Consider the following 26,517-nt stretch of genomic DNA (forward strand, 5'->3'; position numbering starts at 1 on the left):
CAATGAAACCTGGTTTGATTGTTCCACACAGTGAACTGTTGTTGATTGATGTAATGCTGAATGGTGCTGGTGGCTGATTCATCACTCTTGGCTTGACCACTGCACAACCTAATGAGTAAAAGGGAGGTACTACTGACTAGGAACAAAAGGCCAACAAGGGGAGAAACATGGAAGGGAAGGGAATCTCGTAGCCATCATATGGATACAGAGCACTGAGAGAAGAGTCACTATTGTTTTTGCCAGATTTAGGATGTATTTCCTTTTCTGATATTGATTTACTTACACAAGACACAGATTTTGAAAACAGAATGCATAAACGCTGCCTGGGAGAAATTAGCTGAGAAGCAACATCTTAATACAGAGTGCAGGAGTGCATGGAACACTTCTGACAGTGGAGAAGCCTGCTCTCCTACACAGTCATTCCCAAAGAATGTTAAAAATATTTGTGGGAGAGAACAAGCTTGTGAAATTGATTTTCTGAGCTGCTGTCTGCTTATTTTAAAAAAATATGATCTTACAGCAGTTCTATGTGTTTCCTTTTCATATCAGTGTTAATCTTATCTTATAAATACATATTCAGTATGCAATGTAAGTTAAAAATATCCATTATAAAACTCAATGCAAAGAGAATGTGGCTTGGATGCTTGCTGGCATGCAGACAGATATCCTGCCTTATTCTTTTCTGAACTGTGATAGTTGTAGCATTATCAGATATCTCGGGCTTTGAAGGATCTATTGAAAGCATGTCAAAGACTTTTAGAATTTGTTTTTGGCGATATTAGATCACAAAAATTGAGGAATGAGTCTCACCAACTTTCATTAAACAATGTATCCCATTATGGTTTTTTCTGTTTTGGAGTTGAAATTCAACTAGCATTAATAACACTCTGCATATTTATTCTTTCAATCAGAAAAAATTATCTTAATTATTATCATGTCTAGAGAAATATGCATTCAAAACACAGCTTAGACACTGAAAGTCACCTCTGTGTGCTGCTTGTGGAGGCAAAGAGAAGAGCATGCCTTGCACGAGATCCTGATATCCATGGTGGAGCTGGCGGAGTCAGGAGTGCTGTCTCCTGACCAGCACCTCACCTCCCCAGAGGCCCGGGGATTCCAACGCTAACAAACCATGGCACAAGTGTTCCACTCGGCAGCTTTGCACATGGGAGAAGAGCACTCCCACAGCAAGTGGTAACTTGTGTGGCAGCCAGTGCTAGTGCCACCACTGTGGGATTGTTGATGGAGTGTGGGAGTGGAGGCTGTGTGACTGGGGCTAGGAACAGCCGAGCCTGAACATGGAGTCCAGATTACAACCTAGCAAGAGTTTAAGGCTGGGAAAAACACTCAGAAGTGGGAAGACAGTGCCTTGTCATAAGAAAGAGAACAGAAAGAAAGAATGGGCAGAAAACCTTCTGCCCCTTTTCCCCTAGACTTCCAGGAAGTCATGGTCATTCTTAAGCCGGCGTGTTGGCCTGCCCCTGTCAGCCATCCCCCCAGCCCAACACTGTCTCCTTCTAAAGTGTGACAATGCTCTGTTGCTCTCTGGTATTCTTTTGGTGTCTCATGGTGCTAAGCTCAGTGTTCTAATGTAGAAGGTCTTGCCTTGCTGAAGGCCATCTGGGTGTCAGAATGCCAATGGAGAGCGGAACTCCTGCTTTTTAGCGTCTTTTTTAAAAGACTGGGAAATTAGTACTTTCTTCATGCTAATTAGTACAAATACTGTCATCACTAGGAAAGGCAGAGGAATAGTCAGGTTGTGAAATGAAGCACTCAAAACCTGCAAAGTGTCATGATTAAGAGTTACACTGTGATTTGATTGGATCCTGTTACACGTGTTCACTGAAGAACATGTAAGAGGCAATGCATTTTACAAGCAAGTTTGAGTCCAACTTTATTTATGTTGGCAGTTAATTAAATACAAACATTTGTGTCTTCATTTCCACAGTGCCACAGAACCCTGAACAGTCATCACAACAGCAGCACTTGCTGGGTATTCTAGCTTCATTTTACAGATGGGACAAATTTCATAGCCAAGTGGCAAGCACATCTGGTAAGGCAGGTTTAGACATTTGGATATCTTGTTACCTTTTCTTAATTCAAATGACAGTTTCTTCTGAGCCAGGGTAATACATAAAATATATAGGGTGGAGATGCAGAAATTAATATAAATGAGACATTATAGTACAGATATATATCCTTAAGGTCTAAGTTGTTCTGTTCACCAAACGAAATTGCTAACAAATTGGCAAACTTAAAAACATCAGCATTTATGAAAATTAAATCCATATGTTTTCAAATGCATGAATCAACTACTTCCAGATGTACAAATCCATGGATAGTTTAAAGAATCTCAGTCCCACAGAGTTTCCATCATGATACTCCAAATGAGCACCATGCACAAGCAATATACAAGAATGTTTAGTCTGTTCAGGAAACAATGCTTGTTGCTTTCCTTAGAGCCAGGTATCCTGTAACCACATCTGAAGGGAGCATCCGAATATAGGCAAATTCTTCAATAGTACTAAATCTTAGCTTGCTCTGTGGATCTGTGTAATTTGCCTGAAAAAGAAACAATGGTAGAGATACAATTCAAATAAAATTTCTAACCATAATAGTAAAAGAAGTCAATTCCAAGACCACAGAACAGTGAGTTTCTCTTCTTAGTAACAGCACTGCTGTTCTACGATGTAGCCACAAGTCTTTTTTTCTTTCTCCTCATGTGAGAACTTATGAGAAGTTAACAGACCCCTATAAAGTCAGATTAGAAATGCATTAAACATAACAGAGGGCTGAAGTAAGTTTCCTATAAAACACAGCGCAAAAGAAATTCCTCAGTTCTCTAAACTCACCCTTAGCAACTCTTGTGCCTTGTGCAGTCTCACTAAAGGCAGCTCTCCAAAGAGTCAGGCTGCTGCCAATAAATTACCCACAAAGAGGCTGAATTATGGGTGCTCTGATAGCTTTGGACTGCCTTCTCTTGCTGCATACAACTTAGCTTTTAATTTACTTTAAAGTGGTTGTTAAAGCTAGGGAGTCTCAGCTTATGGTTCTGTGACTGAACTGATAAGAGATTTGAACTGGGCATTGTGATTTGCTCCAGATGCCTGCTTTCAGGATGGCAGCCTGGCCAGCTCACCCTGGGCTATGCTTGTATCCTCTGCTACATTTGGACCCTGAGTGACTGGGAGCAGCGCCAGTTTCCTTCTATCCTCTGCCCTTCCTTGTTGCTACAGAAACCTGGAGCTCGGCTGAGCTCAGGGGTAGGCCAGGGGCTGCACTGGGAGAAGGCGGGCATCAGAGCATTGCCTCTCCACACTCAGCCTCCAGGACAATCCCTGCCTCTTCAGCACTGCATTACCAAGTGCCTGCCAAGGTTCCAAAAGTGTCTTCTGTCCCTTTCTTTAGCACAGGACAGTGGCAGGCTGTAAGGCACTTGAGATCCCTCAAGATATTGCTACTAAAAATAGGAAAGGCCAGGAAAAGCTGGAGCAGTCCCCCATGCCACACAGTTACAGTGCAGAGCTCTCTCTACTTTTATGTTTGAAAGCACCTGTTGACCATGGTAACAATCCAGCCAATCACTTCATCTGATATGACTTAGAAAATTTAGTGTTATTTGTAGCTTGGTTTTCTTTACAAACAAACACTGCCAGGTTAATTAAATGTAGTCAGCTAACAGTTCAAGCCATCAATTAACTTTCAAACAAATGGCAAAGTTAGAACATTAGGACTAAATTTATCCCTGCTGGTAATTTCAAGGTTACAGCAGGTATAAATTTACTTTTATTTCACTCTTTACATCTGGCCTCATGTAAGAAAAAACTAAGCAATTAGACTGCTTTTCAAATGTGCATGATTCTGTAACAGAGTAAACAAGTAATATCTGCAATTTGTATGGTGCACCGACCTAGGTTAAAAATATTATGGCAGCTCTTCACTGTTCTGGTACTATGTACAGGGCTATATGGTTGCAGACACTTATGTATGGTAACCAGCCATTCATGCCATGGCTTCAGCCTGAAAAGAAACTTCCCCAATACTCCAGCAATAATTAGAGATTAGAATATTAAATTAATATGAATTTGCAACGAAGAATGCTCTGTCATGTTTAAAAACTAAGTCAAAGGCCATGGACACATGCTCTTAAAATACAATAAGCTAGGTATCTCAGCCTGTTTCTATAGTAACAGGGCTGATCCATTTTCAGAAAAGGAAAAGAAGTATAAACATTTGAAGGTTTCAAGTTTTTTAAAATCCGCTTTACAATAAATTACTCTGTTTTGCATGTTAAAATATCTAAATACTCATCTTGCAAGTTTGGAAAGCATAGTCTCAATACAGTTGATAATAGCTTTAGAATTCTAGGCTGCCTTACAAATATAAATTGGCTGCTCTGCTGAGACCATTGGTAAATTTAATTCCATTTGTGCTACACACAGAAAGAGAAGGGGATCAGTAAAATTTAATTGTGGCATCTAATATAAGAGCAAGTATGCTGATTGAGGATGTTTTAATATAGTTCTCCTTTTGTACCTAGTAGACAATTTAATTCTTCCCTAAATGGGTAATGCTAAGGAATTTTTTTCCCCCATGGGGAATCCAGCATTCCCAGAGAAATTTTACATGAATGCTTTTATATTTTAAACACAAAATACAGGGATATTTTTCTAATATTGCATTTCTACAATATTCTATTGTCCCACATATCCTCCTACTAGGAAACGATCTTGAAAGTATATTTAGTGCTTCTTATGAAACATTTCTAGCTTAGCAATTTAAAGGACACACCGTCTCAGCTATTTTAATAAAAAAAGGTTTTTTTAAATGTGGTAATTTTATCATAGTCTGGAGAAACCTCGCAGGCTAGATAAAATAGGAAACTTGACTCACAATGCAATTAGAGGATGGAAAATTAAGAAAAAAGTGTAAAGAGAAGAAAAGAAAACAAAAGAAGCATTGACTGGGTTTGTGTAGAGAGTATCTGTACTAAACTAGAATAGTTATAGTACCTAAATCACGGATAGAAAAGAGGTGCTGGTAAAGAAAAGCTGAGGAACTGAGAGAATTTTTTAAGGTTTAGCTGGCCCTTAACTAGTAGGGATGTGGTCTCTGCTCCCATCTATACCCTGCATCATCAGGTCACTATAGGTGCAACAACTGATTACTTTTGAAATAGATCAAAGGTCAGTGCTAGAAAGCATTATCTGGTTCCTTGGAGATGGGGCAGGAGTCTGCCTGGCTGGAGGGAATGATCTTCCCTGGGTTTGGAAGCAGTCTCTTCCATTTGCTGCCTGCCAGTTCATCTGTGAGGGAGATGTTGCTTTTCTACTCCCCCTTGAACACCAAGGGTTACCGGCCTTTATCTGAGCAACTCACTCCCATTCCAAACCACATTCAGAGGCACAGGCTGGACACATGCCACCTCCTAGGTGCCTAATTTAAATGTGTTACTTGAAAAATAAAGTCTAAGAAAACATATGCTACCAAATCAAGATCAAATGCTAGGATGTGCTGGATTACAATTGGTGCTGTAGCTATTCTTGGATCCCTTACAGTAAATACTCTATACCTTACACTATAAGGCAGCCCTTAGTTAAGTGCTCACCCATTTTCTGTCCTAATGAGGACTTTTTGCCTAATTCATTGCACAGAATGCAAGGTGGTGTGCTAACCTGCATCAGCATAACAAACATGTGTCTTTAAGGACATCTCCAGGGGGTGATATCAAGCCTATGAAGGTGGGCTAGTGCCCTGTCAGTGAGAAACAGATTCAGCTGGGGGAAGTGACACAGAAATTCTGGCAAGGCTCTTTGACATTACAAAGTTTTCATTATTGTAGCTACTTAGTATAACCATTACTTAAGCAATTTTTACTCCAAAATACAACATTCCTATTCACTTCAATGGGAAATGCACAGGCTTCTGCAAAATCAATCACTTGGTGTTTCAGGGTGAAAAATGAAAAGATATGCTGTTACTAATACCTGTTGTGTTTTAAGTAAAAATTATTCATGTAACATAGAAACAGTTTAGACAGGAGATACAAAATTTTTGTTGGGCAGAATTCAATTACTTTACACCTGTTTTGTGCCAACAGAATCCTTGGGGAATTCAGGCACCAAATTGTAACTACCAAGACTTTCTGGAGCATGTGCAAACTGTATCTAAGTCAAATGTGGTTAGGTTTTTTTTCCCCTTTCTTCGACAAAAACACCTAAAAGAGCCCATCTGTGACACACAGGTTATACATCTACCCAACTCCAACTTTCAGCTCTGAAGCATAGGGATATTTGAAATTCTCAACAGTCTGTCCCAAGTGTCTGTTTCAGGCTGATTTGAGGCAAAGTATGAGAGCAATGATAACAAGGATTTTTTTTTTAACCTGGTGGAAAATAGGCCAAACAATAAAATTTTGCCTAGTCTCATTATTGAAAATTGCTGAGCCATCTTTTTAAAATTTCCTCTACAAGATACAATGAAATAAATCCACATCGGGCAAACAGCATGGAAAGTTTCAGTCAGTGTGGGTATACCTTGGCAAAGTTAACAGTCATAGAGACTGTGGACTACCAGCTTTCCCTGCAGCTGGTATTAGAAATTATGGGCACCAGTGTAGATTCTACAGGTGAAAAAGAGGTGTCATAGGAGTTACCTGGCAGGACAAGGTACTTAGTCTGTCCTGACATCTGTTAACAACCTAAGGATTTTGTGATGTAGTGACACATATTTGGGCTTTGGTCTTAAATCACTGGATAATTATTAGGCTCAAGTCTGAATAGGAACCTAAGCATATCATCTTTTACAAAATAAGGCACCAGTGCTATTTCATTGTGGAACATGAGATACCAATTTTGATGGGCAAAAAAATACTTACTGGAAGTCCTGAGATGTCTGAATATTTCTTAGCAGGTTTAAAGGAAGGTGGAGCATCAATATTAAAATCTAGAGAGAAACAAAGGCATAAAAAGGCATAAAGTCAGTGTCATATATATATATAAATTCTATATCATAAAACTACTCTCTGAGGTCTCTATTAACTAGCAATATGAAGGCAAAGAAATATGAAGCAGAATCACCTCTGAAAACATTTATCCTGTTAGCACTGTAAATCACAGCTTGAGCCTGCTCACTTTATTAACAGAGTTCAGTAAGCAAAACTGCCCTCCCCCAAAGGAAAATGCCAGGGCCATTTGAAATGTGTCCATTTCTTCCCAGTCTTAATGAATTCCCTTGCAGTCAGTCACGTGCAGAGAATAGCCATTATCAAATGCACTGTATGTTAAGACTGTGAAACATTGCTCAAGATTGCAGCTCTGAAACACTATAATCCAGAAAAGCAAAGTAATCTTTTAAATCAGTTAAATCTTTAAGCATGTACCACTTTAAGCCCAGTCAATGACCTAGAAAATTGTCTGAATGTTTAAACTGAGGGTTGGAAATTGCTGTTCTTTGGTGCCCTTTAGATAGCAATTATCATTCATAAACATTTTTTAAGATACAGTTGGTATGCTTAAGTAGTTCAATCCTCAATTTTAAATGTTTACGAAAATCTTGTACCTGACTAATTTCTTTCCTCTTTCCTGATCGCCCTTGCAACTCATTCAGATGCTATGTTCAATTCACACTCCATCCATATCAAATTTCTAAATCATAATTCAAAACACCCTAATGCCACAGACAGCTGGTTTTAAATACAAAACTGAATTTCTTTTCCCTCCTTCTTATTAAAAAAATCCTGTAAATGTCTGGTTGCAAACAGAGCATGGTAGAAATAGCAACATCAGCAGACTGTCAGTTACAGTGGCCAGGAACACACAGTAGTCTGCTTTTTTCTGTAACAGTTGCATCTAAAACACTTCAAAAACAGCAAGCTATTTTTGGCTAAAGCACCAAGTCTGACAAAAAGTATATACATATGCTCAGTTTTGAAAGGCCTCCGCTTGCTTAAATAAAATTTGAGGATTGCATTCTGCCAGCAGCTATGTCCAATGGTATCCTGCTTTACAAGCAGACTTGAAGAATATCTAGATTAAGACCACTGCTGTAACTCTGCTCCTGTGGATGTAACCAGCTAGGACTGCTAATCAGCACTGCTAATAATGTAGTTTCAGCTGTGCTGCTCTAAAGAGAAGATGTAGGATTTAAATCTCCCAAGAATCTAGGATAAGGAGCTGGATAGGAAGCTTGGGCTGAGGTCTAAGCTACTGCAGGTATGTGGCTTAGCAGAAACTATTTGAAAAGTGCTCAAATATAGCTAATCAAACAGCAGCCACCCACCAAAAGACCTCTGGACTGTACACAGAGAAGGAGGCACCTAACAAGTGAAAAGGTGACAAAAACCTCATGGGAATAAGGGTTTCTGACTTGGTTTGGATAAATACCTTTTCCTTATTAAACTCTCCCCTCAAATGTATTTGAACTTTGCCATGATACTCCAAATTATTTGCTTCCCCTTACTTTCCACTTAGGGCTGGTGAGCGTGACTGAAGTAATATGAAATGTACTACTGGACCCTGTTCAAGCAGGATACTGCATGCACCAATGAAATAATTTAGGTTAGTTTTAAAGAAAGTTATTTGTGTGGATTCTATTATTTATAAATACATGCAAAGCGTCTAAGCAGCTTACAGCTAGGATCATTTAGTTGCCATGGCAATGCCCTTTCAGAAGCAAGAATTTGTTTTAGGTTCTTCCACGTTCTGTTCTTCTTGCCAGCTGCTGCTCCACCAATGCCGGAGTGCTAGAATTAAAAATATGGTGTTTAGGGAAAAAAAATAAAGAATACTATTTCAAAGCATGACACTTCTATTTCATACTCTTTCTGATATGTCTCATCTTGTCATTAACCATTTGTTATTCTCACTTATTTCATCAGCAGGCTACTATACTGTACACTTTAATCTTGGCTGCAAGCAAAAACAAAGCTTTTTGGACTGTGTCAAAGCTTCTATGTTTCCTATTAACTGAAGGAAATTAAAATCTGCTTTTTACAAGGAAATAGAAAATCAATGTGGTTAGGCTTAGCCTGAGATTACAGGATTCCGTACGTACTTCCTATCATATTAGAACTTATTCCTATGAAGTTGTTCCTAAAACTGTGATTATACAGCTATATTTCCCCCCTCCTTTTATGGCATATTACAGGTGCAGCTCTTTTACAAATTATCCATGACTGCAGAAAACACAACTGATCTTGCAAAACGTAATGAATACTATGAGAAACTTTCTGGAAATTTTATTTTTCTTTCAAAGGCTAGGAGACAGAATAATAGAAAAAGAATAATAAATAGAATGTTGGCTGCCACGACAATTTTGCATTTTGAAAGGAACATTAATGGAAGACTTGCCACAGGTACTGTAATGGCAGTAGCAGTTATCAAATGTGATTGCTACAGAGTAATTTATTTATGTCCCTCCAGAGACAGAAGCTGCACATACTATACTACTTCTAAATGATCAAAGGACACAGATTTACAGCTTAACTTCAGAAAAAGAAAATGTTCTTACAATTGAGAAGTGGCTATTTCTGTTAATAATTACTACTTGCCCCATGAGTCTCATTGAAACTGTGAAGTTCTGTAAACACATTTCTGCTTTGAATGTTTATAAATTAACCAGTTAAATTGATGAGGATGACAGGAGGAAGGATTCAATGAGAAAGCTTTTTCCTGTAGACAGAAGATATATTCAAGAAAGATGCTCACAAGCTGACAATATATTGGGTTTTGGTGATGGATATCTGATTTAAAACATAGAAGCAAATATTTGCTCTTAGGGTAACACCTTAGTCCTCCAAAGATCATTGTGTAATAGAGACTGCTACAGCATGAGATGAAACCCCATATACTTCCATACTACTAATTCAAATTCATTGCATGATTTTTCCCCTAAATCACTGCATAATGATTTTTTTGTTCAGTATTCTCAAAACCAACCTCTGTTTTTATATGGACTTACACCTTCTAAAAAGGGGGCTGAGCATCACCTCACACACCTACAATGAAAAGGCAATGACTGCCAAGCACAAATGAACCAAGCAAAGTTCAGAAAAAGCTGGAGCTAGGACAGGTGGAGCTACTACTCTACAGCAACTATTGCTCTACACAAGTGTCAGAAAGTCTTTTTCCCCTTCTCCATTGCCAAAGGATGTAAATTCCAATCAGAAAATTTAGGAAAAGGTCAGTTCTTTCTCCTTCTCTTCTCTTAAGTCTATCCTCTGCAGTGAGCTAATGGTTCAATCTTGGGCATACGTAAGAGAGATGGACATTATTTGATTTATTTTCTTCCTTTTAAAGCAAATCAGGCTGGAAAGATGCAAAAATCCATCCAAATTGTTATTACCAGGTTATACCAATGAAATGCTGATTAACACTCAATGTATTTCTTCTCAAATTAGTTACTGTATTGGAGGGGAAAATTTCATGGGTTTTATTATAACTGCCTATTATTTCTGCAGCGGTTGCCAAAGACCCTGTACATTCATTATTATTTCAAGCATGCAGACAAAATTATTGCCTCATTGGACATGGTGACATCCCTCTAAGAACTGAAGGATCAGCTCAGGGCCTCATGGATCTTTAAATCCTATGTGGAAGCTACATAGGATGCCTCTGGGCACAAAAGAAGCTTTTGCAATAAGCCTCATTTCTCAAAGATGCTGGTGCTTGCTGGAGGATTAGTGAGCAAAGTATACGGTTGTGTGAATGCCCCTCTCATGACTGAAGTTGTCTGCAAAGCAGATGCAGAGCAACTCACATGTCAGAGATTAATTTCATACCCCCTGCCAAACGTGTGCTTAGTGAGCTGTGCGTTGCCCGATTACTCGTTATGTGCTGAGGGATATTGTATCTTGTTCATGGAGAATGAAATCTGGGATAAAATCCTTCTTTCTAAGTACTGGCTTAGGACCAGCAGTCTGAGAGGTTTGCTTCTCTAGAAAGCATTTGTACAGTGTGCCAATGGGTTTGCCTTGGCACGGCAAGATAAAAAGATATCAAAAACAAACCCAGCATTACTAACTTGATTTTCTTCACCTCTTCTCCTAGTTTAACCTTCAGAGTGTTAGGAGCCTGCATTTCATCAGCTGTCAGTGTTTACATGACTTTGAATGCTGGCAGGCCAGAGTTCTAGGGAGCACAGAGCATTTTGCTTCTAAATCTAGCAATGATTGGAAGAAGACACCACAAATCTGTTATGAGTTGCAGGGATCAGAAGAGAAGCAAAATGCTATTTGCTAATGATTCTCTGGCTAATTTCCAGCTCAACTGCTTTGCCGCCTGCCTTGACTAAGAACTGGAACATGGGATTCCTACATTCGTAGTATTAATTGTTCCTCTCTAGCTGTGGTAGTTTGTGTGATACCATATCATAAAACTTCCACACTTACCTGCACCTAACAGGTTTCCTCACCCTATTCCAGCATTTAATATAACAGTTCTGCCTCTGAACTAGTGCCGTTTTCATGCTGTTAATACAGTGTGCACTTTACACTGTGGTGTTAAATGGATCGAGGTGAATTTCTTAAAAATTGCTAACCTTTCATTTGGCTATTAAGCTTATTTTCTTAATAATTACACTGGGAACATGGTTAAATAGAATCCTAGTTAGTCTTTTATGGGAAAAATTTGAGATTTCAAGTTGTTAAAGTAATATACTTACGACAAAGTTTGGATCTTTAAATGGTAATGGCTTGGCAGTAGTTTCCACTGATCCTGTGCTGGAGTCTGTGTTCAGAAATTTATTTTCATTCACAGCCTCTCCACCTGCACTCTGCAGAAAAAAATACAATCTTACTACTTGTTACTCTGAGCAAGTTCAACTGGAGATGGAGCCATCTGCTGTATTACCTACCTGTTGCCTTTTTAGCTTCCTTCAGCAAAAGATCTCTTTTGAATCTTTAAAGATGTTGTATGCCAAGAGTGGGGAAGCATGAAACGGAGTATTTCTCAATCAATTTAGAACTGACACGCAAAAGGGAGGAGGGAAATAGAGTGGCCAAAGCCCACGGAGTAAAAACTGCATGGGGTTTGTTGCAGTATTAATGAAATCATCTCATTTTATAAAGTGCAAGACAGCATGTGCAACCCGAAACAGCAGAAATGTACACTGGATCTGTTTTAGAATGTTCTGTATAAAGTATTAACAGGAATATATAAAATTTATAAAAAGGCTTTTCATCAACTTTCTAAAGAAAAGTTGATTCATCATTTTATTCTTCATCCTTGGCACCAGCTGTGCTTGAGTGAGGACTGAGAAAAAGGATTTATTATATATTATTTTTATATGCAAGCTTCACAAAATCTACAGGGGTGCTAGTTAGTGTTTTCTAGGTTTTCTTTATGGTTTGTTTATTTAGCAGGAAAAGCTGTCAGAAAAGATGTGACTGGAAGGCTAAAGAAGTTGTGTCAATCTAAGCAATTTCTGATAATTCTGCACAGCTGGGGTTTTTTTGGTTGGTTGGGGTTTTTGTTTGTTTCTTTTTAATTTGTTAATGACCTGTAAGTCTCCACATTACCAGAACTAGTCCATGCTACATACATAAAAGTTTCTTTGAAATCATCATCTACTCTGAAGTCAGTGCAAATTTCGCCACTGAGTTTGGTCGTTTAGTCAATAGGAATTCATACTTTGATTTTTTTTTTACTTGGAGTAAAAGCTTGGCTAAAAGCTAAGTCAGTATTTCCTGAGCAGATGGTTAAAATGTTATTTTATGTTACATTTAGAGAGATAATACTTATGGGAAAAAAGTGCTTTTCTGCAAAAACCTTTTGTGTTGATACAATACTCATTTAAGTATGAAAAAAGAACTGTTATTATTTGTGGCTTATTGGAGTATCTCTACAAACTAGACTATGTAAGGCCATGATTCAGCATATCCTTCTCCATGTGACTACAGGAGAAGTGTTTTTACTCTTAATACATGCAAAAGTAATTATAGGATTAGAGACTCGGCAAATGGAACTCTTCTTAGGGGAAATACTTCAGTCATTCTACAGTACCTGTTTTCAACATAGCAAAGAGAGGTCTTAAATACTGGAAGTAGAAAGTAAAAAAGCAATGTTTCTAGTGCCTTACTAAAATAAAAATATGAATAGAAATAATCTGTTTTCAAAACAATGCAGTCCTCTGTAAGTTCATATTACAGGGGATAAGGTAATAATAACATCAGCAGAAGCAACACTGAAGCCTGTAGCTTAAACTTCACTCTTTCATTGAAGACAGAAAACATTAAAAGCCAGTGACTGTCAGAGAAACAGCACAAATGCAGATGGATGTTTAGAAACACGTACATTATGTGGCAGTGAGCAGAGAAAATACCTTCATCAATCCTGAGTAAAGTGGCTTTATACACTGAGTTCCTATGTTTCAAAGTATATTCTTGTACATGCATGCTTCCAGCACTTCAGATTTCAGCAGCAAACATTTGTCAGCTTTGAGAAAGACAAGACTTGAGATACAAGATTATTTTTCATGAATTCATTATCTCTGATACTGCTCATTATCAGTGTAAATTCTCTTGAGTGGAAGAATCAGCACTCAGATTTATGCTTCAAAGCATTCTTGCGTTTTCTTTGGTACCATCTGGTTGGTTTTAAATCCAGTTCTACAGATAATTACTTTAGCACTTTTGCCCCTTCAGTGTTCTAAGTATTCCAGTTTCTATGAAACACACTTTCAGTAGTATTTCAACAACATCTCAAAACAGTAACTAGTACTTTTGAGACTCAGCAAACAAAAACAGCTAAATACTAAAGGGGAAGAAACCTCCTTATACATATAGTCTGTAATTTATGCAGCTGGATATACCTACATAGTACCCTGACTGTCTTCGGTGCTTTTTTCTGTGTGGATTCAGTGCTAATCTTGCTGGTGCACTGGGAAGGAAAGTCAGGAATTGTTCCTGGCAGGACAGTTCCTGAATGTAAATACTACATGTCATTTCCTTTTTGTACCAACTCCTAAGGGATTTCAGATATTAGAGCTGCGAAGTGTTGGGCTAGTTCTCATTACAGGGCAGATGTTGATTTTGTTGGTGCTGGTATCCCTTGCTTGGTGGCAGAGGCAGCAGGATCTAAAGCAGCAACTGCTGCTTTTTGGTTTGTTGCCCATCAAGGCATCAGGTTCATGGGATCACCCAAGTCATCCTCCAGTGCCAGTGAGACATAATGCCAGCAGTGGCCTTTGGATCTGTCATGGACAATTTGAGAGCAGCAGTTTCCTGTCCAAGGCAACGGGTGCAGGGCTGTAAAGCAGTTTTCATACCACTGAGGCATGCAGCTGATACCATGATTTCAGAGCCCTGTGACAGACTGGGAAGCAAATAAGACTGAGTATTGTGATTCCAGTTAAATGCTGGGAATGGAGATAAAGACATACTTGTAGAGGAATGCCAGTTCCCTCACTCAACACTGCTTGTACAAAAACTCTGATTTTTAGCAATGGGACCATGGCAGAGAGGCACACAGCTAATGTGCTTTTCTTTCTGGAAAAACTTTAAAGAGTTGAGCAGAAGCACTGCTTCCCGAATAACGTGCTATTGCACAGAGGCGTGAACTCCGGCAGTACAGAGCTTTGAAAAGCTCTTCCCATGCAGCCTGCACAAATCTCAGCTGACATCCTCTGCAGCTTTACAGCCACAAACTGCAAGTGCCTCCAGAACCGACAAATCTCTCTGGCCTACGTTTTAAACACCAGGATTTAAAGTATAGGAAACATCATATAATTTTTCAGGTTTGTTTTCTAAAAGTTTTTTAAAGGCAGGGGATATGGATCTACCTTTGTTCTGCAAAACACGTTTCCTGAAAGTGAATAATACACTGATAAAACAAACCATTATTTACAGCCTGAAAAGAGATTCCTCAATGAACAATTACTGCACAGTAAAGGTAATATTTAACTTTTAACATCAGTTGAACAAATCTTTCCCAAAAGTGCTTGTTTTCTTGGTCGTTTAGATTGGAAGACAGTTCATTCTTCACTGTTATATGTTGGGACAAACAAACAGGAAGGAAGAATTCAAATGCCCTTTGTATCCTGTGAAGTGATGGTGGTGTCGTGAGCACAGTGAGGAAGTGTCTGTCACCAGGGAACACGCTCTGCTCAATGTGTGCTGTAACCCCCAGTCACGTGTGGGGCAGCTTCCCCTTCCTGCCCAATCCACAGCCCATCCACAGCACATTTTCCCTACCAGGCTGCTCTCTTAGCTAACTCCCTCACCCCCAGACTCCTGGGATAATCTCAAGTGAATTGCTGTGGGTCTAAAAAGAAGGTGCAGCCATGGGCTGAAATGCTCAAAAGCTTCTTTAAATTTTTTTTTTAACTGATCTTGTAAACAATCTTTATGGGGAATTCAATATACACTTCAAGGAGAGAGTAGCTTTTAACATGCATTTTATAACTAAATTGTGTCTTTTAAATGGCAGTTTATGTAACTAGGGTTACAGGGAATTTGTGCTGCGTTAGTCACTAAGCAGTATGTTTTTCTCCATAGTCTGTTGAAGATTATAGCAACAAAGATTTTAGAGTGGCTTTACATTTACAGGGTACACTTGCATGGGAAAATGAAGATGTGACGTCAGTACAGCTGAACATGCTTGGTTTACCTGAAATGAGGATAAAAACACTGCAGCTAAGCCATCAGTAACTATCAGTAACTCTTACTCTCCCAGCACCTCTTTCTGTGGCTATTAATCCCCACTGAAGTCCATGTTGCCACTTCTTCTCATGTTACCCCTCTCTGTTCTTCTCCTCCTCCTCCCACTATCCCCAAGGCATTGAGCAACCTTGACTGGAATGGCATGTATTAAGTCATAGGCAGCAGGTTAAATACTTCTTACAGGAGCACTTGTGCAATTTTATTCCCTCTGTAAAGTCGTGTTTATGTGCTTCAGCTGAATTTTAACTACAACCACAGTATGGCAAGTTGGCAACCTTTATCCCTCCTGGGATAGACGAGAGAAATAGTGAGGAGATGCACTTCTATTTTGCAGTTCTTTTCACGAGACCATCTATCGGGTATTCCAAGCATCCCTGCTGGGTGGGACACTGCCCTCCCTGTTGTGTCCTAGGACTGGGTGACAATCACCCAAGGGCAGAAGACAGCAGAGAACTTGGTAGCAAAAATTTGAGAGAGACTGAAAACCTGCAGCAAACACTGGGGAGTCCTAACAAGTTTGTTTTAGGAGCGGCCAAGTCTGGGGAAGGGACCAGACCTAAGTTTTGCTACCTTGACACTGGTTTCTTTTAAGTAAGGCCAAACCCCAGGAATGAGCCTAGTTTGGACCCTGCTGTATATACTGTCTGTGCTGGGAGAAAACACACTGGAGGCTGCCTATTCACATGCTACTTTCAGAATTAGGTTTTGGTGGATCTATTAATTTTTCGTACATATTTTGCTCCAAATTCCCTACCGCAGATGTTTTCACTTGATTTTCAAAGACTGTGCCATCTGTCTGGTTTTATTGAGAGAGGACAAGCAGAAACTTGTAGACCATGGAAGCTGATTTCTTTGTTTTGGCTGTTTCTAGGTGGAATCAGCATTGTGGGGTTTGGGATGGATGTCTGCAATGGCACTAAATACCAGGTGAAATTAGCTTATTATGGAAGTTCTTGTTTCACTCATAATTTCTTTTTTCTTTTTTTTTTTTTTTATTAATTCCCCCCATGAGAATTAAAAGTGTGGAACATCAGTATATATCAGAATAGCTGATATATCCTGAAGTAAAATTTCTTACCTATTTACTTTCGGATTATATTCTATAACTTTTTTATTATTTTTAGACTAATAGGATTTTACTATGTATAAAAAAAACATGAAAATATGAAACATAAAGTCAAAAATGTAAATACATGCATTTCTGGCATCTTGTCACTGCAGACCATGCATGTCATGGCTTAGAAAAAGAATGGATTTGCACATCACTGAAAATACATTATGACCATCAGTGGCCAGTTTCACTAGGTGTTAACAGTTTACAGGCTAAAACAAAACTTAAAACCAGAAGGTAACCGAACAGTGTGTTGGTAATCAAAACTTAAATGCATAAATAAATTCTATGAAAACTGGAAAGGGAGTTTATAATTTAAGGATGCAAAAACAATACTGAAAACATTGATTCTCCCTGTTTCCTGCAAATCATTAATTCATTCGTTTTGACAATATATTGAGTAGAGGAATTGTAGGTGAAGGTGATTGCACATGTTGGGTTTTGGTTTGGTTTTGTTTCTGCATGCAGTATTTCTGAAATGCTGGCTTTGTCTGATAGTGATGATGAGGGTGTTGTGTGTCACTATTGAAAGATAAGTAATTAGAGGGGTCTGGCCCCAAGCACCCAGTTTACAGAGGAACCCACTTGTCTTCAACCTATGTGAAATTCAATAAATAGTTTAATTTACTTTTACTTTCTTCTGGCAGCTGATTTTCATAATCACAATACTACTACAATGTTGCTTTAATTCAGCTTCAATAATGGTGCGTGTCTAATTATTCCTGTAGTAGGTTACTTTTAAAGCAGCAATATCCAACTTGTAGGAACTTACTTGGCTTTTGGTTGTGTCTAAGTTCTGTGATATCCTGACAGAGCTCTGGCATGCAGCCAGGGAAGAAAATGGTAATTTATAAAATCGACGGATAATACCTGTATTTTCACTAGCAGACAATTACTGTGAGTGAGAATGCCATGAGGAAACAGAGCACGAATGTCACTAGATGACAGCAGCGATTATATGAGCAGACTTTTTAAAATTGGGAGTAGATCCTGAATGTCAGCTATTTAACAGAGTGCCAGCTGATACTGCTCATACTGGAACATATATTAAGCTGTTTGATTAATATATTAGCTCTCACTGTAACAAGGCTGGCCCGGGCCCTTGCACATTCTGAATATTTAAATCATTTAACTTTGCATGATGACATGACAGGGGCCATTAAATCTTGAACACGTACCCTCTGGCAGACAAAAATGCAGCTCTTTACTTTGCTGGGAATAATTCAGTGAGAAAGGTGTCAGAATTAGACGTGTTTAAGCTCAAGTTAAAATGATGGTTAAAAAATTTCTCATCGCCAACATTATAACCATGGCATATTTCTGAAAGCAAACTTACTAAAGACTCAGTAACAATGCAGGACTGAAGAAACAGCACTGTCTAGAACAAGATGAACTCTATCCATGTCTGTGACAGAAGGGTTTGCTGGAAGGACTTTTTCAGTAAGACATGAAGATGTGTCTTCCTCATCTGGTTGCATTTAACTAGTTCTTGAACTCAGCAGGAAAAACTTCTTCCCTCTTCCTTTCCACTCACTGAAATGAAGCCCAGTACAATTCCCTCAGCCTTTTCTCTCTCAGCATTCAGGTACATGGTAGTGTTTTAGGAACGTTCTCCCTTCACAGAAGGTCCTACCTTATTTTGGCATAGGACAAAAAATAGTTCAGCTTAAAAATATTCAAATGCCAAGAAGGAAAAAAAAAAGCCCCTAATCTTGCACATTCACAGCAAATTTTGTTCCACAGGGCACTGAAAAACTGAATTTACTTGAAAAAAACAAAATCCTGAGTAGTATCCAGCTATTAAGTAGAGTGCAGATAATTTCTCCGATTTCAAGCAGCTACTAGGGTTGGCAAGTCATTTGTGTATACAGTTTAATTTGGGAATAAATCCTTCTAAGTCAGGGGGTTTTATCACTGTCAACTCATCTTAAAAGACAAGGGTCCTGGTGTAGGTTTCTGCTTCCACTGACACCACAAGTAAATATCTTAAAGTCCTGACAACAAAAATATTTTTGCTTAAATTACCACATCGTCCTCAGATGCTACTGCTGTTTTCACTTATAAAGAAAGCTGAAAGAGGGTTGTTAAAAACAAACATAACAACACAGAATTTGAAATTAGATTGTTGGACTATATAATAATAGTTTACAATTCCAAGTACATGTATCACTAGGTGCACTTCTAACATTTCCCAGAGGATTTCGGAGTCACGTGTCAAACTGCTTACCTGTACAAGAGCTACAAAACCTGCATTTCCTAAAGCAGCGGCTCTTTCACTCTGACTGCTGAGTATTTCCACCGAGCATCAAGAGTTAGTCAACTGTGCAAATTAACTCCAAACATATGACTAAAATTCAGATATAATCTGTGCTGTTGTGTATATGAGAGTATGGGGGAAGGTGTTTGAAGCAGGACATGGAAAATGCTTCAATTGCAATTTAAATAAATAAAGATAATACATAAAGACACATAAGCTGCCTAGATAGCAATCTCGATATTATGCTTTCGAACTTCTGCTGCTCTGAGGCAAGTTAAACATCTCACATTCCAACTGCCTCAGAAAGGCTGAATAAAATTTTACTCATGCACTAAAAGATTGGACTGTCACAAAGTGATGGATGGCTTTTCCATGCTCTCTGTAGGGCATTTCAATACCATAGACTCAAGTGCTCTTGATTAAAAGGCGACTTTCTCATTTAGGGTCCTGTCAGTGCCTGAGCTTCAAAACATTATCATTCACCTGCACTGGTGGTTTCAGTGACAAAATACTTACCAAAATGTATAAAATACTAATTACTTTAGTCACTTTGATAGAGGTATAAAACACCCTAATGCAAAGCTCTATTATGATGTGTGAGGGTTAGAATTCAAAATTAAAAATGCAACCAAAGGGAGAATAAGATTTTAATTACATTCCCCACCTCTCAAGCATTTCTTAAAAACCTGAGGGAAAAAGACATTGCAATTTCATGACAAAAGATCTCCTTTCATAATGATACTGCTCACTTAAAAAAAAAAACAAAAACAAAACAAAACAAAAAAACCTAAAGTACACTTTCTCCTCTTCAAAATTATTAAACAGTCAAACATAGAAAAATATGAACAAGCCTCACTAAAATGTCTGGATTTATTCTCAAGAGATTTTAAATGCCAAACATGCTTTCCCATTTAAAAACTTGTAAGTACTGTGATAGGCAAAGTTTTATAACTTACAGATATTTAAAGGAAAAAAAAATTACTATTTCCTGTGGGGAAAAGCCTCAAATAAAATGTAATTGGGACACAACTGTGAATAGCTTCACACTATCCCAGAAAAGCTTGGTTTAATTTGCATTTGCCACAAAGCTCCCTTCAGCTTAAATAATTGCAAGGGATCTCTCACTTTTAGATTTCATTTGGTGGATTGGGACTACTCCTTGTTTATAAAGTTTGACAGTTTTCTTTATTAAGAAAATTGTAACTTGGACAAATTCATAAGCATAAGCTGAATGGCATTGCTGAAGTGGCCCTAGAGCTAAAACTTCCAATATATTTAGAATCCAAAAGCACATGTTGGGTCATACTTTCATCAAGGGTAAGAGTGAGCTCAGCTAACAGAATATTTTGATCCCTCTAAATAAAAAAAAGTCTTCTAAATTGATGGGCTTTAAGACTGAAAATGGATGGAAGCATACTAGCAAAAAAGACTACAGTAAATCACAATTGAATTTTTATAAAAAAACTGCCAGTATGTTCCTTTCTCTAGCAGAAAAAATCAGTCAAGGACTTTGGCTAAACTGCATCTTAAAGTTTAAAATACATCATTTGCTACAGAACAGTTAAGGTCAAAGCACTTGTGGAGAAAAGAGTGGAGGATTACAATATGCTCATGTGCATTGTAAGGCTGTGCTCAGGGAGCGTCCCAGAATCCCTGCGCCAGGAACAGCCTTCAGCCAAGGCAGAAGCAGGATCTAAGTCCATTCATCTACACGTGACTGAAGCAAGGACAAGGAAAGCAAAAAGTTATCGGCTCCAATGATTGATAGGAGAGTCATTTCATTCTGGGAAAAAACTAAAAAAAAACCCTCAGTTTCCTGATTGTAGTTTATTCTGAAGAATATTATCCGTTCTGATGAGAAAGAACACTTGAGTAACAAAGAAAAATAAAACTACATTTCTTCAAGAAAATGCAATTAAATAGTTTCAACTGAAAGCAGGATGTATCTTTCAGAGCTCCTACTCTATCTGTTTTGCTTAGGAAAAAACACACCTGAATTAGATGAGTTAAATTTTACCTTCAAAATGTTATGGACTACCAGGTAAACCAATACAGAAAACAAAACTTTACTTTTGCATTTTCCCTGTTTTTTGCACATTTTAGCACTTGATCCTTTCTGGTCACTTTAAATATATAAAATTTCTACTTTTATTTCATTTCTGCTAACCACACTACGTCTGCCATGGTGCGTTGCAGTCTAAACTTACTTTAGAAGAAGGTTTTTCCATTTGTGCACAGGTACTTAAGACTGCCATACTGAAACACCATGTCAGAAAGACAAAGGTTAGGACACTGATCTGTGAAACTGCAATGCTACAGGAACTGAGAATAAAAACATTCTTCCTACAAACCTTCAAAGACTTATCAAAGGCATAACGTATCAGAGAACAGTAATTTTATCAGATGCTCCAAAGGTCTTTTAAAGAAGACAAGAAAAGAAACTATACCTTAGATTTAAAAATTCTTCAAGCTAAATCTGTCATCTTTATTGTTTGTCTCATATTATGGGACCAAAAAAAAAAATCTGGTTGTGTATGCCCTGAAGAGTGCATTCACATTCCTTTAGCTAGTAAACTCACTACCAACCATTCCAACTTCGAATAGCACACCAGTCTCCTGTACTCAGCAAAAGTGTAGGTGCATTTTCCTATGGATACCTACATTTAACTGGATAAGGAAAAAAATAAACCCTGACAACTGAGCCAAAATAAACATATGGCAAATTCTAATTTAGATGAAAATAAGGTAATATAAGTATCTCTTGTAGGCTATTTTGAGGCAGCTCAGGAGGAAAAGGGAAGAGAGAGTTGTGTGGTAGAGCTAATTTGAAGGCAAATTTCTGATATATTTCTGCAGAAACATTTGTACAAGTAGGTGGTTGTTTACTCAGCTATGCAAGTTCTGTGGCACTTCACCCTGATACCATATATTGAAGTTGAGGAACTGCAGCAGATCTGAAAAGTGCCAGACAGTTCAGTGTTTTCAAATAAACTTCTATCCTAACTGCTTTTGTTGCTTGAAATAGAACAGAACTATTAAAAGGCTTGACTTCCCACTAAATTAGAATTAGTGAAGTTTTGGTATCACATCCACAATTGTAGGTGAGAGGGAAACATTGTATTTAACATTTTGTGGTGGGTTTAACAGGATCCTACTTTAAGACATTTCCCACAATGAATTATTCAGCAAATAAAAAAATACCATTTGGACAGATAAAAAAAATGACAAGGATAAAAAGGGCAGGTCTGTATCTGTAAAAAAGGAGTGCAACAAATAGGTTTAACAAAAATTCAGGTGAAAATGGATTATTCCGACTTGAGAAAATTCAAGGTCATTAATGTGAGACTTAAAACTAGCACTTCTAGTTCTAGACTATGTAAAGAAAATCAACTTAAAGACTAAGGCCTTTCCAGATTAGTACTTTGGTTTGAGAGGCCTGAACACACTGTGCATACATCAGGGAAAAATGACCTTCTTCTACTCCAGTTTGTTGACTTTACCAGTTGATTTTGCTGTCAGACCATTGTCCTATCCTTTCAAGGGAAGAGCAGTTCTACTAAAACAATAACCATTGTTACAGTCTAGGAAGACTTAATACTGTCTAAATGTAGTCGTTGATTTTTGCGGTAATTTTCATGTTTGAACCTGCCTATACCAGGAGTGGAGGACTGTTTGTTTAGGGAGAGGACACACCCATCTCAGACACATAATCTGGCATCTGGAAGTGGACACAGCAACACTGAGTCACTGAGGCTGGAAGGGCTCTCAGAGGTCCCCAGCTCCCCTCCTGCTCAAAGCAGGGTCACAACTGACCTTGGACTAGATTTGTGGGGCTTTGCCCCAACAGGCCCCAAACACTTCCAAGCACAGAGACTGCACAACTCTCTGTGCAGCTCTCCATCTCCCAGGCTGGAAATCAATATCTCATAAAATAGAAAATACTGGTTTTAGTAACAAAAAGCTCTTTTGGTCATAAGCAGTCATATAACTCACATTAATTACTGCCCTAATTTCTGCATGTTCCAATTCAGCAGTATTTTGCTGTAGTCCTGATGATTTCAGGGCAGAAATGTAACAACGTTTTTAGACATCTTTTACTGAATGTACCTGTTTATCTGGAAAATTGAGAGAAGCTTCTGTATAGACTGCATACCAATACACCACAGGCTCAACAGAAAGACTTTTTATGGCACGTGATTTTCACACAGTTTCCTAGAGTTTTAACTCTCTCCACCTTTATCCTACAAGATGACTGTTCCACAATACTTTCTCCCTTGCCTGATGAACATCCCCTATACTCCTGAGATGCCAATAACCTTTTCTTCAAATATGGTGTCCTTGATTCATATCTAACCAAACTCTAAGCAGTAGTTCTGTATTTAGCTTGGGAAGCTGCTTTTCACTTTAAAATATGAAAAAAGACTTAAATGCCTGAAATTTGAGTTTTCCAGTTGTACTGCTTAAGTGACACTAGCCATACCTGTAAACCTTGTCTAATTTATGCAAAAACTATCATAGGTGTCTCAGCCTCTCCTGCCTTTCTTCTTGTTCTTTCATTAACTCAGAAAAGTAAAAATCTGAGGAAGCAATAAATAAGGCTGTCATGATAAGCACACTGCATCCTTATGAACACCGGGGTAAGTAAAGCTACAAGCATGTCAGCACTCCAAGGGCAGAAACTCAAAAACCTAAGTTGCTTAAAACTGTGTAGAAGATTTCACCTCTAGACCTGTGGATGTTTCCAGAATGAGCTACCTTGTTTAGTTACATCAGATTTTATGTAGTACACGTATTAGGTAGGTTGTAGACAGAAGCATGGGATTTTGTGTGTTTAATTGAAAATTAAGGACATATGATACACAACAAATCATATTTCTCTGTTTAATAAATGACAAAAAGGCAAATATGATACTAAGAATCTCTTTTCATGTGGTAAATTCCAGCTATGGCCTACAATGCTCTATAAAAGAATTTTCTCTTTTAATTCTCAAAAACGCTCCTTATCCACAGCAGGGTCTTCTAAGCAAGCACAATTTTTCTTCCTGAGTCAACCAGTACTTACATCCTGGGACAGGACAATTACAAGACTTGTAGCCACAGATATTGACCCCTCCCAAAATGATGGCCTCTGCTACAGTGTAAGTATGTATTACTCACAAAAGAGTTTCCTTCTATCCATTTCAAATTTGTTTCTTGAATTAACAGTATTGCATTTTTATTACAACATAAACACATCTTACTAGATGGCATGATTATTTCCCTTTTTGTCCAGAGTTTAGAAAGGAAATTATTTCTGATCCCTGTTTGCAGAACTGTGTATTCTGTATTAAAATTATCATAAGACAAAATGTAACAGAAATAAAGACCTAAAATACATAAACAGACCATTCTGAAAACCACGTGCAAAACCAAACTATGGATTTGTTCTCTTTGGAACGGAGAGAAAACCTCCATCCTTGGCTGTAGAGGAGAACACCTTTCCACACTCCCACACCAGACCTGCTTTTAGCCCAGTGGTTAAGGTGTGCTTGGGAAAAAGAGGGTTTGAATCCCTTCAGACAGTGGCAGGAACAGGTAACTTCAAGTGGAGGACAGATTAAGCAGTTGTAAGGACAGATGATATAAAAAGCAAGTATCAGTGTGTAAGTGTGCTTCTACTTTTGAAGGAAAGGATTTAACACCTGCTTTCAAAAAGGCAGATGTTCATGGTTCTGAATCCCAAGTAGAACGAGTTGCCTAAATCTTCAGGGGGAAGTATAATTAGGACTAGTACATATTTCTTGATAGCTTATTTTGGTGGCATCTCACAGTTAGTGGAATCAGCTGAGGGACTTGGAGGCTGACAGACGAGCAATATGACAGCTGAAGCTGTTACTTTCCAGGCCTTCCTGCAGGCAGGGACACTGGATTGAGCATTTCATTTAGTCTGTTACAGTCAGCTAATGAAATCTGGAATTAAGAGTACATAAGCTCATGAAGTAGATTGCTTGTAATGGAAAAGTGGTTTTCCTTGCCACTTGATCGTGCCTCTTCTTTGTGCTACACCCCACAGCTGTTAGACTTCCCTGTGGATCAGTCCAGTTCACCAGTGCAGCAGAAGGCAATGCAGCTTTTAGGATGGGGGGAATGTTTGGTGAGTCCTGACTGCTGACCTGTCAGCAGGAACAGGTCTGGGTGAGGGAGAGAGCCAAAGCTGGCACGATGCAGGCAGCAGGAGCATGCAGCTGAGACTTGTGGAGGTGGATAAGAGGGAAGGAGATAGGAGGAGACTGGGACTCCGATAATGAGAACTGAATCCACTTGCCTAACTGAGCCTCCTAAAGTTGCAGGTGTGCTTTGCAGTGAGGGGAGACATGCTGCTTATGGATAGGAATTCTTGTGTCAGGGCCAGGTTTACTTCAAACAGTGTGTCACAGCTTTTATGGCTTCCTGCAGGTTTAAATAAACAGCCAATCTCTACATTCTGTTTCCTTGCAATGTTTGAAAAATGTGTTCACAACACTCCCTGGCCAATAAATTAATATTAGCCTTTCTAGTCCAAAACAAACACATTGAATACATGGATATAATATATAATTGATATAACTATCAATGTCTTGCTGCGGCAAAAACTGAAGTTACTACCAAACACAATTATTGCACTTTAGAAAAATGTGAAAAATAGTCTAACACCTCTTCAAACCTGCAATATCTAAACAGTTAAGTTACTGCAAATTTTCTTTTGTTAATCTGAGCCTTCTACAGCACTAACTGGATTCTGAGATCACTTTTTTAGGGGAACTACCTCTCAGAGAAAATTTCATGCTAAAGTACATGTATGAGGTGTTTTAGATTGCTCTTTCTCCTTCAAAAAAATAACCTATCCTATTTTATCTCCTTATGATAGAAGTGGTGAACCATCTTTATTAAGTCTGCTAAGTTTCCTGCATGTTTATTATAAATCCTGAAATTAGATGTGATCATAGTAAGACTTCATTTTCTGCTAGTTAAAGAAGAGATTAAAATTGTCTGCTAGCATAAGTGAAGAAGGGTAAAAAACCCATGATGCCAGCATACTGAGGCCCATAGTAAAAGACAACACAAATATGGTTTTTTTTGCCTTCCTACAACATAACACATCTGTGTTTACTCTAAAACTAAAATCTATTCACATTTGGTTGGGGGAGGTAGGTAATTCTCTGAGATTGGCATAGTCTGGTTTAGAAATCCACATACTTTTATGATTACAGATCATCTGAAGCCTTCAAAATCTGATAAATGTCAAGCAAAGTTAATTCTTAGCTCTGTTTTGACAGTTTCCATTTTAACCTAGATTGCTCTATAAAAGCAATTCCTTTTTAAAAATAAAGCTAAGCTTAAAACACACATAAATTTTGCCAGATTTCTGCAGAAAATCTGTTTTTTGTGTTTTAATTACCATTTTTCCCCATCAGGGACTGGAGGGATTCTGGTTCTTTAACAGATTTAACTTCAAATGTGCAAGTCACAAAA

The 26,517-nt window shown here is 38.3% G+C and overlaps 1 protein-coding gene across 1 annotated transcript in view; it reads right to left on the reverse strand.

Moving 5' to 3' along the window:
• Window positions 1-1,877: 1,877 nt before the first annotated feature.
• INO80C (INO80 complex subunit C) overlaps window positions 1,878-26,517 on the reverse strand; it is a 30,399-nt gene continuing 5,759 nt past the window's right edge. Inside the window, exons 2-5 of the mRNA XM_063399004.1 lie at window positions 11,662-11,772; window positions 8,632-8,743; window positions 6,878-6,945; window positions 1,878-2,562 (exon numbers count right to left, since the gene is read on the reverse strand). Of these exons, the coding sequence (XP_063255074.1) occupies window positions 2,431-2,562; window positions 6,878-6,945; window positions 8,632-8,743; window positions 11,662-11,772 (423 nt within the window). The 3' untranslated portion in view covers window positions 1,878-2,430. The remainder of the gene's footprint in view (window positions 2,563-6,877; window positions 6,946-8,631; window positions 8,744-11,661; window positions 11,773-26,517) is intronic.

The sequence above is a fragment of the Prinia subflava genome, chromosome 1 (genome assembly GCF_021018805.1).
Source record: "Prinia subflava isolate CZ2003 ecotype Zambia chromosome 1, Cam_Psub_1.2, whole genome shotgun sequence".
Taxonomy (NCBI): Eukaryota; Metazoa; Chordata; class Aves; order Passeriformes; family Cisticolidae; genus Prinia; species Prinia subflava.